This window comes from Daucus carota, chromosome 4 (genome assembly GCF_001625215.2).
Source record: "Daucus carota subsp. sativus chromosome 4, DH1 v3.0, whole genome shotgun sequence".
NCBI classification, from domain to species: domain Eukaryota; kingdom Viridiplantae; phylum Streptophyta; class Magnoliopsida; order Apiales; family Apiaceae; genus Daucus; species Daucus carota.
In genome coordinates this window covers 48,073,040-48,094,056 of record NC_030384.2, presented here as the reverse complement: position 1 = coordinate 48,094,056, position 21,017 = coordinate 48,073,040, and the positions used below count along the sequence as shown (strand labels likewise).

The following is a 21,017-nucleotide window of genomic DNA, read 5'->3' as shown; positions in this document are numbered from 1 at the left end:
AATAATCTTTTAAAATCTCATGATATTGAATTAAAATTTTAAATATCTTAAAAATTGATGATACTCAACCAAAGACATAAATTTTTCTTTATCATAATAGTGATTTTTGATGTTTTTACTAGTATATTTTATAATTTTGAAAATCTCTCAAAAATCTACAAGATTTTAGAAAAAATATGCCAAAATCCGACTACATTCGCGTCAATTCTATAAGATTTTACATCAATTAAGCATAAAAATCAAGCTTTCTTATTCCTTGTGCTACAATTCATCAAATATTATTGTTATTTTTTCCATAAGATTTTTACGTCAATAAATTGTGCCAAAATATAATATCAAAAAGATAAGCTTTTTTCATATATGAAAATCTTTTATCTAATCAGAGAGTATGCAAAAATATCCCACAGAAATTTAAATATAAAACCTAAACATTTGAAAAAAAAATACTCGAAAGAAACATCAAGATACGCTGATCAAAGAAAGTAAAAGAAATTTTTTATTCCAAAAGCGAACAAAGGTCATGTAGAAATGACCGGAAATGCAATAAAATTACCAATATTAAGAAACAAACATCATTTTGAGATAGATTAAAAGCACACATGCAGCAACCATACATTAAGAAATTACTGAACCAGATAAGCAACATCGTCATTAAGCATTAGGTACTAATTGCTGGCACTTTTGCATACATTTCCAACTCCCTGAATTTCTTAGGAAGGATAACTCGGCCACCATATCTTTGCTGCGAAAATATGATTCCAACAAGCAACAAACCTCCTAGTGGAATGATAATATCCCAAGCAGCAGAGTAAAAATCTGTACCAGGATTTGAATAAAGATACGTACCACTGACATGTGGAGGAACGTAGTTGCTGGGTCGATAAAGATTGTAGGCATGAGGTAACAAATGAACCAATGTTGTTCAAAAAGGCATAGACAGAGCACTTTCACTTGGCATCTGAAATATTTTGAGCAAGACTTGAGGGAAGAGAAAGCCATCTAGTCTTAGGCCACCATATGATCGTAAATCCCCCCAAAGGGTAAGTTGTTGGCGCCGTGCTTGTAAATAGTCGTGTACACGAGGTGCACTGCCATAGTAATTCTTCTCCAAGTTCACAGGAAAAGCAACCAACACACCAAAAATGTACATTGGTAAAGAAACTAATGAAGTCTTTTTCAGCAACTGATAAACCCGGCTCGTTACAATTACCGGTATGTCGTGCAGTCCTGGCTATTTGGAGGAGACGAAATTCAAAGAGGAAGGCCACCATTGTAGCTACTCTTACAATCACTTCATTCACTTCTAGCCATACAAAACTACTTACCATTGTATATATTGTATTGTGCTCTGCCATGAACACTGCTTCAGAGTTTAACACAAGAGGGACCATGTGCCCCAATGTAAGTATCACGAGCATCAACAATGAGATATAAGGACCAGTATCAGGGTACTTTTTTGCATGGGAAAGTTGGAAAGAAACAAATACACATGAATGTGTATTCGAGATCAAAACCATTTGTGATCTCTAGATCAATCCTTCATAGGGATCGTTTTGCCTCAAAAGTAGAGAAAGAGGATGATATTAGAGAAAGCAGATGATATCAAGTGCCCAAAGAAAATAGGGTCACTTTGTTTCCTTGTGCTTTGCATTCTACCCTTTATGAAACCAGCTTTAGTCTTGACTGATCCCGGAAACTGAAAACTCAGTAATATATCACAGTCCAGCGAATAGTTGGAGCCGAGATTTCTACAGCCAACCATATAAAGGTACCCTGTTCCAGCATCATAAACTCCTTCAGCAGAGATAACCAGCTGCCCGTATGAATTTAAATATGCATTCAGTGAAGAATGGTCAGCCCCCAATTTAAAATCACCCGTCCATTAAAAATTTAACTTGTAGCAGACGTTCAATGGAGCGTTATCCAAAACCACATTTTCAGTCTCAACCTCGGATTCTGCAAGTTTACCATGGCCTCCCCATCTTAAATTTACTATGTACGATTCATTGCCTATGAAGATGGGTTCTGCAGAACCCCAATGAAATTCTTTGAGTTCTGCACAGACAAGCCAAACTACACATCATAAGACTGTCCTTTTGGGAATCTCTCTCTCCTTGTGACAGACTTCTTTAAGCATAACTTGTATGTGTCAGAAGTCCTGAATTTGATCATTCCAAAGAACCCTACATCTTGTGCAGTCTTATTTGTCCAAATCTGTCCTGAATTTAATTGACAATACTTTAGGGTAATATATGCTTAACCGAAATGAACAATCCCCAAACATGAGCATCTCCCAAAGAATTTGAACCGGAAATTCTGCAAGCAACAATGACTAGAGAATATGTTTTGTCATCCCACAATCCTCCCCCAACTATTTTGTGCTAGGATCAAACATTCATAACTCACAAAATTGCTCTGGTTAGTAAGTTGTACAAAAACCCGCATCTTTTTTCCGTATGCATGACATTGAATAGAATACACGGAAACATAAGTAGGCTATATCCAAGAATCCCATTCAGAGGAGAACAATTCTTTAAAGAAGTACTGCAACTACTTGCATATTCCAAATTAAAAGTAATATAGCGTCTCTTGAACAATGAACATATTCGTCCAGGTTGTGAACGAAGAAGCACCAACTCTGCTTTTAAGTGGAGAAAAAAAAAATTATGGGAAGCAACCTATCTCGATTCGGACAGCCAAAAGACTAAAAGCTTCTGCAGTATACACCACAGAAACTATGAAGTTCACTATAAAATCAATAGGTTTGTGTACCAAGGAAAGAAACCATACTATCTTTATAGCATAGAGATGGTGAACTAATAGAAAACATCAAGTTAGTTTCGAGAATTATGCCAAATTGCATTTAACAAAAAAGATCAATAGAGGTCATCGATTTACCAACATGGTCCAGCATTGTCCCAAGTTTGACGTTCTTCTCTGTATAAGTGCATCTAAAGGGGTAAGTAAATCAGTTATATAGAGAAATTAGAAGGAGTCCAGCTGTAACTTAAATTCAGTATCATATGTAATGCTGATGTGACTTGGAGGAAGTCTCAAAATTGTAATTACATCACGTAACAAGATTTCACCTTTCTTTGGGGTATGCTAAGCTTGCTGTAAAACTAGATATGACTTAAAATACACAACTTTGTATCAGAATTAAAAGCACAAGATCTCATATATGTTTGACTAAGCTGGACTTGAGTACTTTTTATTCATTGTAAGTAAACATTAACCTTAATCATTTGATTGGCATCCTCAGGTCTAATTTCAAGACTTGGAATCCAATGAAGTACAGGACTCCCTCCGTCCCCTTTCACATGTCAGTTTTAGGGACAAATTTCCCCAAAATAGTTGTAAATAAATTGAAACGCTGTATTTGACATTAACATGTAGAAAACATTTCAATCAATTGGTTGTTTATAACCTCTCTAAAGTCCTAATAAGAATTATACAATTGAATGTAGTGTGTTCTGTAGCATAACATAAATTTTGGCAAATGCAAAGCACCATGTTCAAAATAAACATAAGAGCATAGTATTCTGTTTGCACATGCAAAGCACCATGTTCAACATATACCTCAGGACATAGTGTTTTGTGCTTGCAAAATACCGTGTCAATCCCAGTGAACTTAATATTTCTCTCGTGAATGTATATAATTAATACGGTCTTTCTAATGTGTGCCCAAGGGCACACAATAATCACTAAATTCTATAAAAATGGCCTAATCTGATTGGTGGAGTTGATGTGAATGCAGGGGGGCCATTCTCATTTATTATTCATCCACCAATCAAAAGGGGCTATTTTTATTGGAGTTAGGGACTATTGTGTGCCATTGGGCACACCATAGAAAATCCCTAATTAATATCCGAGAACAATTTTTTGTTAATATATGCAAGGAAATTTTACTAAGATGAATCTTAGTTTCCTTATTCTTATCTCTATTTACTTTGTCACTATTCTCATCCCTAGTTAGGTCAAGTGCTAGACCATCATTTTGTTGAAAAAACATTGCTTATTGTTTGTAATTAACTTTGGCTTGTTACTTTTAAATTAGCATTTATAATAAATTTTTTGGAAAATTAAATTATAGATCCTTGACAATTGACGTTTTATTGTCTAGGTCTGAACTAAAGATTCAGTGTTTTGGGTCACTTAACTTTTCTGTTTTTTTATCTAAGTCCTTCCATCAAAAAGATTATAATGCCTTTATAATCTGAGTACTAGGGTTCTTGATGTTCTTGATGTTCATACGGATCAAAGCAATTTCGAAGGTGTTAGTGATATCTAAACTTAAAGTTCAAGTAGTCAAATTGGAGTTTAAATCACTAGTGACTTATATGACACCAATTTTCATAAACTAGGTCCAATTCAAAAATTCATAAATTTAGGTTCCTAAATTCGATCAAGAACCCTAAATTTATGGTCCAAATTAGGAATTTTTGAGCTAAACCTAGTTTGTGAAAATTGGAGTCATATGAGTGTCACTAGTGATTCAAGCTTCAATTTGACTACTTGAACTTTAAATTTGGATATCACTAACACCTTCAAAATTGCTTTGATTCGTACAAATATCAAGGACCCTAGTTTTCTGATTATAACGCCATTATAATATTTTTGACGGAAGGACTTAGATAAAAAAAACAGAAAAGTTAAGTGACCCAAAAAACAGAATCTTTCAGGGACCTAGACAATAAAACATCAATAGTTCAGGGACCTATAATTTTATTTTTCCTAAATTTTTAGCTAAAATTTAACTATATATCTCTTATTATTAATGTAGTTGATGCTCGAGTCTTGGTCACATATATTTTTTAAAATATTGCATAAACTTTCTTTTAATTCTTCGCTTTATGATCAAATTATTTATTTATTGTCAAAAAGTAATTCCCAAAAATTACTTATTTTCATATAATGTTTCTTCATTTATCATGTCTCGTCAAAGGGATACCATTTGATCGGATTTTATGTTATTTAATTTTATCATAGTATTTATCTTTGGTTGAGAGTCTACAATATAAGTTTTTATATTAATTGTCGAAATCTTTTAACTTCTTCAGTTTTTTCTTTTTCAAGTAGGATAACGTGGAGCGACTTATATTTCAGACATAAGCGTCCGGGGATACTTTGCATGTCTTTCAGTTAGATGATAAATTTTCTTGAATGAAAGAAATTCCTCTCTATGAACCATATTCTTGTACGAGTATGTGTCCCTACCTAACAAGAAAAAAATTTTGATTTGTTATTGAAAAATCAATTAATTAGAATACAATAATGTTTTAATGTTTATGGGGCCGAGGAATAAAAATCCATAATAATTAAATAATATGTGGGCCCAAGGAAAAAAATCTTTAATTTTTAGGATTAACTTTGTAAGATTTGGTAAAATTTCTGGTTTGTATCTATAAATACCACCTCCACTCACCCTGCAACTCAAATCTGCAGTTTTTCCAGATCTCTTACAGATATACAGGGAAGAGAAGGAGAAAGAGAAATTAAGGAGGTCGACTGAGAGAATGGAAGAGACAGAGAAAGGACAATGGACTTCTGAAGAAGATAATAAATTGGTGTCTTACATCCAACAACACGGTTCAGGCGATTGGACGGCCGTTTCTAAAAATACTGGTATATATGTACTTTTTTTGTATATAGTGCTATTAATATATCTCTCATTTTGGGGGGTTTGTATTTGGTTATATATCCTAATTAATTTTGTAATTTACCAGGATTGCATAGGAATGGTAAGAGCTGCAGATTGAGGTGGTTGAATCAACTTAACCCTAATATCAAACGGGGAAATTTCACCACTGACGAAGATTTGATAATAATCCGTCATCAAGCTCTCAATGGCAACCGGTAGTGGCTCTCTTATTTACTCAATTCTTTTGGCCTCTTAAATGGGACAGTTAAGAGAAGAATTTATTAGCTAACCAGATTAATGACACAATCTTAAAGCCGCTAATTAAAATGTCAAACAAGATTTTAATACTTATTTAAAAGTATCAACTATTTTAAATCTATTACTATAAACAATATTACTTAAGGATTTCGGTTCAAATGTGTTTTTCTTCATTTATGTGTATGTTATATGTTAATGGATTTGACGGTTTTAAATTTCGTGTATGTGTAGATGGTCTGCTATTGCTGCACAACTGCCTGGTAGGACTGATAATGACATCAAAAACTATTGGCACGTCCATTTGAAGAAGAAGTTTAGTAATGTCAATAGTTGTAGTGATAATTATGGTGCTGAAGGAACAACAAAATATGAAGGTGATGTCGCTACTATTGGTGGATTGGACTACATTAAGGCATACTATGACAAGATGTATAAGAATTCAATAACAGGGAATTCAATAATACCAACAGGGAATTCAATAACACCTCCACAGAATCAATTGGATGAAAACTTTTTCGATGACATTGGAATCCCGACCATGGAAGAAATCGATAGATTGCTGCTTGAAGATCCTGATGCTCCTTTACCTCCACCATCTCCTCACTCTGCTCCTAGTACTGCACCTGAACAGGAGGGTCATGACTACCTGCTCAACATTTCAGGTCCTCTCGATCATGATCAGCTTTCCTTCGGCCCCTATTAACTTTCTTTTTTTTGGTCGCAAGTTGCAGTTGGTGTCTTAATGATTGTTTTTGTTTATTTTTCATTATTGTTGAATTTGGATTTCCCTCAAGTTGCAAGGGGGATTTTCTATGAATATCAAAACTAAGTTTCTAAGTATCGTAGTTTTTTATCAATGCAAGGAACCAAACATTTAAGTCCAATTCTTTTGCTCGATTACGGATTAATAGTTGTTTATGGTTAGAACAAATTTACTTAACCTCTGAAATTACCCACACAGGTTACAACTAAATCAGCATTAACAATTGTTTTTGAGCATAATTATTGTAACATTATTACTACATTTCGGCAAATCTAAACGAATAATTTTGTTACAATTGTTTTGAATAAGTGAGCGTACCTGGATCAACGAGAGGCTTGCCCTCGGTAGCACCGGAGCTACCGCCACCGCAGCTCCGACCAGTGATCTGTGGACGATCCACGGTTAGTTTTTTAGATAGATTTATTTGGCAATTAACGAATAAGAGCACGATTATAAAGAGTGAAAACCAGTTATACTCAACTTTATCGTTAGAATCCAAATAATTGTCTGAATTTTCAACCATTGTTGCGAAACATATCGATTGTACACAGAGGAACATCTGTTCCAAGGTCCGAACTAATGGGTTTTAACAAACTCAAATAGATTTTGAGAGTTAATTTTAGAACGGGCTTATTACTTAAAATAATTCAAACATTTTTTTTATATTATTAGATAATTTTGTATTATGTAAAAATAAATATTACTATATTTGTACACATAATGGAAAGAAAAGTTTCAATAAAATAAAATTATAAAAATCAAATAGATTAATTCAGATAAGTATGAATTCAATTCAAATAAATTCTTAAAAGCTATTCAATAACTAAATATTATTAAATAATTAAGATCTTGAAATGTAATTAAGATTTTAAATTATTATTAAAAGAATTGAGATATCCAATTATAATGTGATGACGAGATTTTTAAAAAATTGGTTATATTTTTTATTTTTAATATATCTAACTTAGTTTTAGTTAAGATTTTTTTTAGGTTGGGGGTGTTTGAGATGTTTTTAGTATTAATATGTTTCATTGCAAATAATTTCATAATTTAACTAATTAATTTATTTTCTTCAAAGTAAGAAATAATTATTTAAAATGATAAAATATATTTGAGAACCGGGCAATAACGCATTTAAATCGCGCGTTAACGCGTAGAGACCTTATGCAATCGCAGTAACGCGTGAAATCTAGCGTTACTTGTAAGCATAACGCGTGAAACCTGGCGTTAATTGTAAGCAAATAAAAAAGAAACCGTGTGTAACGCGTGAAGCGTAGCGTTAGGCGTAAGCAAACCAAAAAAACACCAGCTCGCTCTATATATAAACATGCAAATTATTCTGCAATTCGCTTCTTCAATCACTCTCTACACTCTCCACCTCACAAATCAAGTATGTCTGTTACTTTTATTCGTAGTTCATTTTCAATTTGATCTATTTTCTAGGGTTTGCTACTTGTAATCGTGTTATCCAGGGTTATACGCTTCAAATTGATATGATCGTATCTCATTAATATTGTCGCTCTACCAATTATTGTGTTATAGTGTTATTGTTTTGCTTTGCGTTATGTTTGAGTGTTTTGATCTGATCCGATTTTTTCAGAATTGATATCTATTTGTATTACTTGTTAAATTGCTATGAATTGTTTTCTAGAGTGTTTATTTTGTTGTTCTCCAGGGGTGTAGTGCTTTAAGAATGTGTTCTATGTTGTCTTTCGGATATCGACTGCTGTGTGATTTTTGTTACTGTGGTTTCTGATTGTTGTTCGCTAATTTTACAGATGCAGATTTTTGTTAAAAACGCTTAGTGGCAAGCAAGACTATTACTCTTGAGGTCGAAAGTTCTGATACGATGGATAATTCTAAGGCTAAGATCCAGGAAAAGGAGGGGATCAGCAGAGGTTGATCTTTGCTGGGAAAAAGCTTGAGGATGGATGAACTCTCGCTGATAATAAATTGAGAAGAAATCGACTTTGTTAAGAATCTGACAGGCAAGACTTTAACATGTGCTGAGGAAAATTCTGGCTCTTAAATCTGTGTCAATTGTATTTATCAAGCGATACATTATCAGGCCATTTAGGTGTCTGCTACCGGAACTTTTGCATATAATTCCACCTCTCTGAAGTTGATAAAGCGGCCACCATATTTTTGCTGCAAAAATATGATTCCAGCAAGCAACAAACCTCCCATTGGAATGATGATATCCCAAGCAGCAGAGTAGAAATCTGCACTAGGATTTGCATAAAGATACGTACCATTGACATGAGCAGGAACATAGTTGTGAGCTCGATAAATATCATAGGCATGAGGTACTGAATGAACCACTGTTGTTCCCACGTAGAAAGGCATAGACAGAGCACTTTCCCTCGACATATGAAATATGTTGAGCAGGACTTGAGGGAAGAGAAAGCCGTCCAGAATTAGGCCAGCATATGATCTTAGATCCCCCCAGAGCGTATGTTGTTGGCCCTGTGCTTGTGAATAGTGAAATGCACGCGGTGCACTGGCATAGTAATTCTTTTTCCAGTTCACAAGAAAAGCAACCAGCCCGCCAAAAATGTATATTGGTAAAGAAACAAATATAGACTTTTTCTCAGCAACTGATATGCTGGGCTCATTCTCACCAGTATGACGTGCAGTCCAGGCTAATTGGAGGAGGCGAAATTGCAAGAGGAAGGCCACCATTGTAGCAACTCTTACAATCACTTCATTCACTTCTAGCCATCCAGAACTGCTTAGCATTGTGTTTTGTGTATTTTGCTTTGGCTTGAACAGTGCTTCAAAGTTAAGCACAAGAGGGACCATGTGCCCCAATGTAAGGATCACAAGCATCAAAAGTGAAGTATAGGGAACACTATTAGGGTACCTCTTCACATGGTAAAGTTGGAAGGAAACAAATATGCATGCCAGTGTGTTCGAGATCAAGACCATTGTGATCTCTAGATCAATCCTCCATAAGGATCGTTCTGCCTCAGCAACAGAGAAAGAGGATGATGTCAAGTTCAAGTGCCTAAAGAAGAGTGGGTCACTTTGTTTCCTTGTGCTTTGGATGCTACCCTTTATAAAACCGGCTTTAGTCTTGACTGATCCTGGAAACTGGAAATTCAGTAATATTTCACAGTCCAATGAATTGTTGGAATTGTTGGAGCTCAGAGTTCTACAGCCAACCATACAAAGGTATCCTGTTCCAGCATCATAAACGCCTTCAGCAGAGATGACCAGCTGCCCGTATGAATTCAAGGATGTATTCAGTGAAGAATGGTCAGCCCCTAATTTGACAGCACCCGTCGATGAAAAACTTAATTTGTAACTGACATTCAATGGAGCGTTATTCAGAACCACATTTGCAACCTCGACCTCAGATACTTCAATAGCTCCATCACCTCCCCATCTTGAGTTTGATATGAACTCTGCAGAATAGGAGTACGATTCATTGCCTATGAAGATGGGTTCTGCAAAACCCCAACCAAAATACTTTGAGTTCTGCACAGACATGTCAAACCTCATATCATAAGACTGTCCACTCGGGTACCTCTCCCCCCTTTTCACAGCCTTCTTTGGGCATAGCTTATTTACCTTCTCAATTTCAGTATATTCATACTTAAAACCAGGAACTTTCATGTATGCATCAGAAGTCCTGAATTTGATCGGGCCAAAGTACCCTACATCTTGTGCAGTCTTGTTTGTCCAAATCTCTCCCACAGCTCTGTCCCTATTCTTAATTGACCATACTGAAGGGTAATACAGGCTTAACCGGAATGAACAATCCCCAACACGAGCTTCCCCAAAAGAATTTGAACCTGAAATCCTACAAGCAACAATGACTAGAGAATTTGTTTTCTTATCCCACAATCCTTCCCCTACTAACGTTGCACTGGGATCAAACATTTCATACCTCGCAACATAGCTCCTGTTACTAAGTTGTACCAAAAACCTCATCTTATTTTCAAATTCATGACATTGAATAGAATACACAGAAACATAAGTAGGCATATACCCAAGAACCCCATTCAGCGGAGAACAATTCCTCACAAAACCACTGCAACTACGTGCATACTCCAAGTTAAAAGTAGCATAGTTTCTGTTAAACAATGAACATATTTCTCCAGGTTGTGAACCAAGAACCGAACCTTTTCTAGCATCAACCACATGAAATTCTCTCAAAGCTTCCTCAGATATCAACTTGTACTCATAATAACTTACTTCAGGAAATGACAGTATTGCAATCGGTTCAAAATAAGTCTCATCATTTAAATCACTCAAGCTCTCCAACTTTGCAGTTACATAACTATTAGAATATATAGAAGTACTCCTGGAATAACTAATAATCAACTTTGCTTCAAGATTGAGAGACTCACCTTTGCTTGAGTACCAAGGAGCAGATCCTACAAAACAGCCTTTCCCAGAAGACTCTGACCAGAATCCATGTAGCAAGAACTTCAATCTCCCTGACCTCCCACGACGACGAGATGATCTTCCATAACTTGAATTGCTCACAGAATTTAGCACCATATTACTATACATCCGGAAAGTCAACTCTGCATCAACCTTGTAAACTCCGGGACTATTTGTTGCATATACACTTCTTGAGGTTCGAAAGCTAAAAGAAGCAAAAGAACTGCGGGATGAGTTCTTGCCAAGGATTCTTTCACCGCCTGTTAAATACGAAGTCGAGGTTCTCAGAAAAGGGAAGGTGAAATCTGCATAAGTTGTTGGAGTGGCCTCAGAAACAACAGAAGCACATTGTTGAGAGTAAGTGACTGATGAGGATTTACTTGTCGAAATCGTAAACTTTTGCAGAATCAGGAAGAAAAGTACACAAGTACGAGGCCATGAAGATTGTAAAAGGCTCATCAACTTCATTTTTAACCAAGATGTGCTTGTGAAACCTTCACAAAATAACAAGAGTGTGTAGTTGTATTCAGTTATAGACGTGGAGTGACTATCATCTATAGTTGCAACTTGCAAGTCAACTTCTAAGTCTTGTGCTTATTGTTGGGTGTGAGTGTGTGACTTTAATGGCTTTCAAAAATCAGGGCTTTCATTATTATCCCACTAAACCCCATGATATAATTTCAGTTAATAGAAATTGTTAGTATTCGCTAATAGTAATATCAATTCGGTTTTGCTCCTGATATGTCCTGAAATATTTTCCGCAACTATTTTCGTAATATATATTATAAAAAGAAACTATTCAAGCTATTGAATTGTTCCCTGATATGAAAATTTGTGTAAATTGGTCAGATTTCTAATGTCTCCGGCAATTTTTATACAATTTTCGAACTTGACACGTATTTTATAATTTTTATAACATATAATTGTATAACTTATATTTTAAAAATATTTTTTAATAAAAAATTAAATATCAAATTTTTATTTAGAAGAAAAAAATTAAAAAAAACAATTTATAAATTTTTTAAAATATGTGTTGAACCTAGGTCTTAAATTTATACATTTCAGCGTCAGTGACGGAGTAACCCGTAACATGCAATTGCCGTTGCTCCTTCATCCTTGACTTTATCAACTCTGGGTACTGCAGATCTTAATTTAATCTCTGTGTTCATTAAAATATGAAGAAAAAAATACTTTTATATTTTATATTTAGTTTGACACAGTATAGACGGAAGATTCGGCTTCATGCTGAATGCCAACAAGACTTGCCAGCCACTTGACGTAAGTGCTGACCGGATTACCTTGATATGGAATCTCTTATAACATGGTTTTTTATTTAACAGAAATGTAACAATATTTGGATATGAAATCCTACAGTGCGATAAAATTTTAGAAAACTGAAAACCTACAACAATATAATAGTAGGTTGGTGAGCAGGAGTGTATAAGCAGTTCTCCGAATTAGTCGAGTTGCGTGAAAGCTGGCTGAGATATCGGATAATCAGAAAACAATACAATGCCGTAAAATCTTAGAAAAATGAAAGGCTGCAACAATACAAATCTGCGAAATTGTGAAACATGGAATCAGGGTTATCATGAGGCCATTCAGGTGCCAACTACAGGCACTTTTACATATCATTCCAACTTCCTGAATTTCACACGGAAGAAAGCTCGGACACCATATCGTTGCTGCAGAAAAATGATCAGAACAACCAGCAAACCTCCTAGGGGAATGATGATATCCCCAGCAGCAGGGTACAAATTTGCACCAGGCTTTGCAAATATATAAGTGCGCATGACATGGTCATAGTCTAGGTAGATATTGCAGACGTGAGGTACTATATGAACAAATGTTGTTCCTAGCTCGAGAGGCTTATACAGAGAACTTTCCCTTGTTATCTAAAACATGTTAAGAAGGACTCGAGGGAAGAGAAAGCCGTCAAGGATTAGGCTGGCGTATGCCTTTAGATCGCCCCGGGCTCTATGCTGATGGCGGTGAGCTTGTGGATAGTCAAATGTAGGCGGTGCATTGCCAAAGGGATTCTTGTTCGAGTTGACAAAAAAGGCAATCAATCCACCAGCTAGGTATAGTGGCAAAAACACTATAAAAGTCTTTCTCTCGGCAGCTGATATGGCCTGTGGATTATTCTCACCTGATTGTCGTGCAGTCCAGGCTAATCGGATGAGATGAGATTGCACGAGGAAGACAGCCAGTGTAATCAGTTTTACAATCTCCTCATTCACTACAAGCCATCCAGAACTAATGAACATTGTATTATATGTATTCCGTTTTGTCATGAAAACGGCTTCAAAGTTTAACCCGAGAGAGATCACGTGCCCCAATGTAAGTATGACAAGCATAAGAAGTGAAACAGAAGGAAGGGTATCAGGGTACCTCCTCACATGGTAGAGTTGGAAAAGAACAAAGATACAAGCAACTGTGTCCGGGATCAAGACTATTGATGTCTCTAAATCAATCCTCCATATAGACCGCGGTGATTCAGAACTGATGGAAAAGGATGTTGTCATGTTTAAGTGCTCGAAGAAAAGAGGGTCACTTTGATTCCTTGTGCTGTGCATGCTACCGCTAATAAAACCTTCTTTAGTCTTGCTTGATCCAGGGAACTGGAAAGTCAGTACTATGTCACAGTCCAGGGAATTGTTGGAAGGTAGATCTCTACAGCCTACCATACAAAGGTAGCCAGTTCCAGCATCGTAAACGCCTTCAGCAGAGATGATTAGCTGACCGTATGAATCCAAAGATGTATTCAGTGAAGAAAGGCCAGGTTCCAAAATGAGACCACGAGCTGGTGAAAAAGTTATTTTGTAACTGACATTCATTGGAGCATTATCAGAAACAACATTTTCAAACTGAACTCTGGATTCTGCATACAGATCATTGCCTATGAAGACAGGTGCTGCAGAATTCCAAACAAAATATGCAGAGTTTGGCACAGACGAATCAAACCTCATAGCAGAAGACTTTCCACTTGGGAAACTCTCCCCCTTTGTTAATGCCTTCTTTGGGCATAGCTTATTTACCTTCCCGATTTCAGTATACTGATACGTAAAACCAGGAATTCTAATGTACGCATCAGAAGTCCTGAATTTGATTCTGTCAAAGTACCCTACATCTTGTGCAGTCTTGTTTGTCCAGATCTGTCCCACAGCCTTCTCTCTGTTTTTAAGTGACCATAACGAAGGAAAATACAGGCTCAACCGGAATGAACAGTCCCCAACACGTGTATCTTCCAAAGAACCAGAACTCAAAATCCTGCAAGCAACAATGACTAGACGATTCTTGGCCTCATCCCACATTCCTTCCCCTACTAATGTTGTGCTGGGATCAAACATATCATCCCTCCCAACATAGCTCCTGTTAGTAAGTTGTACCAAAAAACGCATCTTGTTACCGCACTCATAGCATTGAATGGAGTACAAAGAAACATAAGTAGGCCTAATTCCAGGAACCCCGTCAAGTGGAGAACAACTCTTCAAGGAACTACTGCAACTGCTTGCATACTCCAATCTAAAAGTTACATAGTTTCTGTCAAAGAATGAGCATATTGTTCGAGGGTGTGAGCCAAGAACCGAATATTTTTCATCATCTTCAAAAACATAGAAACCTCTCAGAGTTTCCTCAGATATTAACTGGTACTCATACTCATTTACTCGAGGAAAAGACAATATTGAAATCGGTTCAAAATAAGCCTCATCATTTAGATGACTCAAACTCTTTAACTCTCCAGATACAAAACCATTAGAATAAATTGAGCTCTTGGAATACTTTATCATAAACACAGCTTCAAGATCAAGAGGCTCACCTGCACTCGAGTACCACGGAGCATCTCCAACAAAACAACCTTTCCCAGAGGACTCTGACCAAAAACCACTTAGCACGAACTTCAATATACCAGATCTCCTGCGACGAGGAGATGATTTCCCATCAGATGAATTGCTTGCTGGAAAATACATATGATTATACACCTGGAAAGTCAACTCCGCATCAATTTTGTACACCCCGGGACTATTTGTTGCATAGACATTTCTTGAGGATTGAAAGTTAAAAGAAATTGGCGAATCCTGTGATGAATTCTTGCCAAAAATTCTTTCAACACCGGAAAAAAATGAAGTTGATGTTTGCAGACTAGGAAAGGTAACATAGGCATAAGTTGTCGGTGTTGCCTCAGGGATAACAGAAGCACATTGTTCAGAATATGAGACTGATGATGATTTACTTGTAGAAGTCGTAATCTTGAACAAAATTAACAAGACAAATATACAAGTATGAGGCGATGCACATTGCCAAAAACTTGACATTACTTGTAGCAAATCAGGATATCTGAAAACCTTCAATGAAAGAAGAGTGTATAATTTTCAAGAAAAGTAGAATTCAGTTACAGAGTTGGCGCGCATAGACAGATGTATACTCCATAGATGTAACAAGTCAACTGATCGTCTCGTGCCAAGTTGTACTTAGATAAGTACACTTGCCGAGACATTCGTTTTAGTATTAGACATGTTACTTGATCATTATCAAACTGAATGCCAGTTATAGTTGCTGGTTGGTTCTGAATTGCATCTCTGCTAAAAGAACTGGAAACTATGGTCAATTGGAAACTGGAAGCAACTTCCAAACGCAGGCACTTCGAAATATTCCACACGATGATTATTGACAAATTAAATAAATGAAGATGAGTTTTATAATGAACAGAGAAAGTCAACTTTTGTAATTTACGAGTCCCTGGTAAAGTGCAATAAATTATGATAACTTTGAAGAATTTTGCAGCAGTTAAATAGATATGCATACATGTAATGTAAGATACCACATGATCAAACAGAAATGCAACAATATTCAGAGACTAGAAACCATACAAGCATAGCTATATGACAAGGTTCATGTTAAAAACTCAAAGAAACCTGCAGCAATACATTATTAGGCCACTTAGGAGTCAACTACTGGCACTTTTGCGTATAATTCCAGCTCCCTGAATTTCCTGGGAAGGATAACTCGGCCACCATATCTTTGCTGCAGATATATGATCGCAGCAAGCAACAGACCTGCAAGTGGAATGATGATATCCCAAGCAGCAGAGTAAAAATCTGCACTAGGATCTGCATAAACATAAGTAAAAGCGCGCATGGCATTGGCTGGAATATAGTTGTTGGCTCGATAAAGATCATAGGCATGAGGCACTGCATGAACCAATGTTGTTCCAAGGTAAAAAGGCATGGACAGAGCACTTTCTTCCGACATCTGAAATATGTTGAGCAGGACTTGAGGGAAGAGAAAGCCATCAAGTATGAGGCCAGCATATGATCTTAAGTCCCCCCAGAGTGTATGTTGTTGCTGCGTTTGTGAATAGTCAAATGTAGACGGTGCATTGGCATAGTAATTCTTCTTCCAGTTCACAAGAAAAGCAATCAATCCACCAATTATGTATATTGGCAAAGAAACTAATAAAGTCTTTTTCTCTGAAACTGATATGCCCTGCTCACTGCTCTCACCTGATCGTCGTGCAGTCCAGGCTAATTGGAGGAGACGAGATTGCAAGAGGAAGGCTGCCATTGTAACAACTCTTACAATCACCTCATTCACTTCAAGCCATCCAGCACTATTAAGCAACATATACCGTGTATCTTGCTTTGGCATGAAAAGGGCTTCAAAGTTTAGCACAAGAGGGATCATGTGCCCCAACGTGAGTATCACTAGCATAACAAGTGAGATATAAGAAAGGGTTTTGGGGTACTTCCTCGCATAGTAGATTTGGTAACAAATTGACAAACACGCCAGGGTGTTTGAGATCAAGACCATTGTGATCTCTAAATCAATCCTCCATATGGATCGTTGTGCTTGAGAAGAAGAGAAAGAGGTAGCTGTAATGGATAACTTCTCAAAGAAAAGAGGATCACTTTGTTTTCTTGTGCTCTTCATGCTACCTTTGATATAACCTCCATTAGACCCCTCTGATTCAGGGAACTGGAAATTCAGAACAATATCACAATCTGCTGAATGGTTAAAGCCCATATTTCTACAGCCAACCATACAAAGGGATCCTGTTCCAGCATCATAAACTCCTTCAGCAGATATAACCAACTGGCCATTTGAATCAAAGGACGCATTCAAAGATGAACGGCCAGCTCCTAGTTTGTCATCGCCCATTGAGTAAAACCTCAACTTGTAACTGACATTCACTGGAACGTTATCAGCATCTTCAACTTCAGCTTCAGATTCCACAATTTCCCTATAACCTCCCCATCTTGAGTTTGATATGTACACAGGAGAATGTGCATAGGATTTATTGCCTACGAATAAGGGTTCTGCGTCACCCCAAGCAAATTCTTTCACAGACATGTCAAACCTCATGTCATAAGACTGTCCTCGTGGGTATCTCTTCCCTCTACCTGCTGCCTTCTTTGGGCATAACTTGCTCATCCTCTCGATTCCAGTGTATTCGTACTTCAATCCAGGAACATTCAGGTACCCATAAGTACTCGTACTCCTGAGTTTGGTCCTGCCAAAGTAACCTAAATCTTCTGAAGTCTTATTTGTCCAAATCTGTCCCACAGCTTTGTCTCTGTTTTTAATTGACCATACCGAAGGGAACCACAGGCTCAACCGGTATGAACAATCCCCAACACGAACATCTCCCAAAGAAGTTGAAGATATCCTGCAACCAACAATGACTAGAGAATTTGTTTTCTCATCCCACAATCCTTCCCCAACTAATGTTGAATTTGGATTAAACATCGCATACCTCCCCATATAGGCGCTATTAGTAAATTGTACCAGAAAACGCATCTTGTTTCCGTATTCAGGGCATTGAATGGAATACAAGGCTATATGAGTAGGCATATATCCAAGAGCCCTGTCTACTGGAGAACAGTTCTTGATAGAACTACTGCAATTGCTTGCATACTCCAAATCAAAAGGAACATATTCCATGCTAAACAATGAACATATATATCCAGGGTGTGAATCAAGGACCTCGCCTTTTTTAACATCAACATCAAAACCTCTAGCAATTTCCTCAGATATCAACTTGTACTCATACTGTTTTACTTGAGGAAAAGACAATATTGAAATCGGTTCAAAATAACCCTCATCATTTTCATGACTCAAACTCTCCAACTTTCCAGTTACAAAACTATTAGAATACGTCGAATCCTTGAAATAGTTCATATTAAACATAGCTTCAAGAGTGAGAGGCTCACCTTGACTGGAGTGCCAAGAAGCAGATCCAACAAAACAACCTCTCCCAGAGGCCTCTGACCAGAATCCATGCAGCAAGAACTTCAACCTCCCTGACCTCCTACGACGTCGAGGTGGTATCCCAGCAGTCACATTACTTTGAGGATAATACACATCATTATACACCCTGAAACTCATCTCTGCTTCAATCTTGTAAACCCCCTGAGTTTCTGTTGCATAGACATTTTTTGAGGTGTGAAAATCGAAAGATGATGGATAACTGTAACCTGAGTTTCCTAAAATTCTTTCGCCACCAGTGAACGAGGAACGTACTGTTTCCAGATAAGGAAAAGCAAAATTAGCATAACCGGTTGAAGTTGCCTCCGGGACAACAGAATCACAGTGCTTCGAGTAAGAGACTGATGATTTACTTGCTGATATCGTTAAATTATACAGAATTAACAACAAAACTAAACAAGTTTGAGGCCATGCAAGCTGGCAAACACTTGTGAACATCATTTTCATGTTCTAACAAAGATGAATCATGAAAGAAAATTCACAATACAAGAAAGATGAGTGTAGATACTTAAAAAATGTCTAGCATTTTAGTTGCATATATAGTGAGGGCACTTAGAATTCAGAGGCATGGATGTGCCAAGTCAACTGAGAAGTCTTGTGCTAATTGTGTGGCTTGTGACTTTTAAAATCAATAAACTCAGAAAAGTCTTTAGAAAATGATGGACGTGAATTATTATCCCACTGAATGAAAAAGTTTTAACTAGAACTGGGGATTTTATTTTATAAAGAAGAGTTTTAATATGATGAACTGGTTGTTAATTTGGTTCGGGACTGCTAATTAGGGATCTGAAATTAAAATGGTTTGTTTATATATTGGAAATATTGTAGGGTCTTAACTTTATGAGATGTTTCTGATGGATCGCCGATTTTTAACAATTTGAATTTGAGATTTTTGTGAGTTGTCTTTTTCGGGACTCCTTGAAAAAGTACATGCTAATTTTTTGGGTTTTTATTTTGAGACGTCAACTCTGATAAGTGAAATTTCATGGATTAGCAATAATATTTATGATTACGGTTCATTTCTTTTGTCTCTTGATGTGAGATTGAGAACCAGAATTTTACCAAAAACAATCGTATTGTGGGTCTAGTCCTAAAAAAGGATTATTTTTTTTTTCATAAACACATTTTACTTTTAGGTTTTTCACAAAAACATATCTGTTTTCTTAGAAGATTTGCAAAAATACAATTTTTTTGTTAAATTACGGTTCAACATATAAATTAAAATCAATTTTCAATTTAATCAAAAATAATTTCTTTTTAAAAAATAAAAATTAAATTGAGTTTTATTTGTTTGTAAAATGTATAAAAAATCGTATTAGATGTTTTCAGTTATAAACCGTGTTTTTATTAATATTTTTAGAAAATAGTAAAATATTAAAAATAAAAATTAGAAAGACCAGATTTCTTTAAGCGTATGAATCGGTCAGGGCTAAAGCCTAAAAGAAAACATTAATGGCAGAGAGAAGTCGTTCAACGAGAGAAGTTTCCTGGAGGGAACACCAAAGCTTTCATATTTTCCACACGAGAAGGCATGCCATTGAATTGTTCGGGTCTCGTGGGAAGACCTGTCAATTTGTTTGTTTATATTTATGTCGGGTATCTTCATATTTTATATATATAATGTTTGAATTGATATAATTTAAAATTCAAATATGAACATGACATAATATGAATATGAGATTTTTGAGCAATTCTGATATATAATATAATCATATGACGCTACACGATATGAAAATGAACATGTAAAATATGCAAAAAAAATAGATGAAAAATGTACGAAATTTAAAAGATATACAACAAGGCCGGTGCTATAAATTTGGGTTCCTTAGTCGAATTTTGAAAATTATACCCTATTTTTCAAGATCATAAAAAAATGTTTTATATGTATTTAAATTAATATGCAATTAAATAATTAATATTATAATTTTAAGATTAACTACACAATGAATTCAAAAACAAGAAAATATAAATGCATAAATTTATCATTATATACTACATGTGTATAAATTTTTTGATGCTCATCGGATAATGATGCCCTAAACGTTCCTCTTGAACGTCATATCCAAGATCAGCCTTAATAAGAATTATAATATACATTACAATTTTAATTTAAAATACTTAAATGGTTGTTTATTCGAAAAGTAAAAACTCTAATTCTAAATGAATTTGTAAGTTATGATATCAATTTTCATAGTCTTTTACTGATAGATTAGTTTTCTATTTATAATGTATGTTTATTACATGTCATGTAAAAAATGAAAAAATATATATAAAACAAAGTCATTCGTGTTATATGTTCCTTCCCTTTTTTTTAGTTGTCACATTTCTATTTTCATTGATAAAATTGGCTAATAGTTGATCAAAGATTATAAGTCGCATTTACATTTTTAAAAAAAAAACCGTAAATCACATATTAAATTAGATTAAAAATTATTTTCATTGACATATTTTTTTTTCATTTTATCAATTGATAAAATATTAATAAATTTTAGTCATATTTTGAACAATTTGACTGGTCAAACAACTAAAAAGGGACAATCTGATATTTAAAATCAAATATAAAATCTATATGTCAGTGTGATAAAAATTACTCGGTCTCCTTAAGGCTTTAAAATGATATGACCGGACAAGGCTGCAACTTGCACGGTAATTTGAAAACTGGTTCGACTCTACATATATTCGTTCTAAATATCTGAG

General features: G+C 35.7%; 4 protein-coding genes across 4 annotated transcripts; 1 reads left to right on the top strand and 3 right to left on the bottom strand.

The window, feature by feature from the left end:
• Positions 1-5,516: 5,516 nt before the first annotated feature.
• Positions 5,517-6,602, top strand: LOC135152318 (MYB-like transcription factor EOBI). Its single transcript, XM_064092221.1, has 3 exons — positions 5,517-5,625; positions 5,727-5,856; positions 6,131-6,602. The coding sequence occupies exons 1-3, from the start codon at positions 5,517-5,519 to the stop codon at positions 6,600-6,602; spliced, it is 711 nt and encodes a 236-aa protein (XP_063948291.1).
• Positions 6,603-8,735: 2,133 nt separating this feature from the next.
• Positions 8,736-11,522, bottom strand: LOC108217496 (uncharacterized). Its single transcript, XM_017390325.1, has one exon. It carries the CDS (start codon positions 11,520-11,522, stop codon positions 8,736-8,738), a length of 2,787 nt encoding a protein of 928 aa, XP_017245814.1.
• Positions 11,523-12,949: 1,427 nt separating this feature from the next.
• LOC108217495 (uncharacterized) lies at positions 12,950-15,370 on the bottom strand. The gene has a single exon (XM_017390324.1). It carries the CDS (start codon positions 15,368-15,370, stop codon positions 12,950-12,952), a length of 2,421 nt encoding a protein of 806 aa, XP_017245813.1.
• Positions 15,371-15,995: 625 nt separating this feature from the next.
• Positions 15,996-18,767, bottom strand: LOC108217494 (uncharacterized). Its single transcript, XM_017390322.1, has one exon. The coding sequence runs from the start codon at positions 18,765-18,767 to the stop codon at positions 15,996-15,998; it is 2,772 nt and encodes a 923-aa protein (XP_017245811.1).
• Between the last annotated feature and the right edge of the window lie 2,250 nt (positions 18,768-21,017).

Coding starts and splice junctions, on each gene's coding strand:
- LOC135152318 (XM_064092221.1), top strand. CDS start 5,517: ATGGAAGAGACAGAGAAAGGACAATGGACTTCTGAAGAAGATAATAAA. Junction 5,626..5,726: donor GGCCGTTTCTAAAAATACTG/GTATATATGTAC, acceptor GTAATTTACCAG/GATTGCATAGGAATGGTAAG. Junction 5,857..6,130: donor CAAGCTCTCAATGGCAACCG/GTAGTGGCTCTC, acceptor GTGTATGTGTAG/ATGGTCTGCTATTGCTGCAC.
- LOC108217496 (XM_017390325.1), bottom strand. CDS start 11,522: ATGAAGTTGATGAGCCTTTTACAATCTTCATGGCCTCGTACTTGTGTA.
- LOC108217495 (XM_017390324.1), bottom strand. CDS start 15,370: ATGTCAAGTTTTTGGCAATGTGCATCGCCTCATACTTGTATATTTGTC.
- LOC108217494 (XM_017390322.1), bottom strand. CDS start 18,767: ATGAAAATGATGTTCACAAGTGTTTGCCAGCTTGCATGGCCTCAAACT.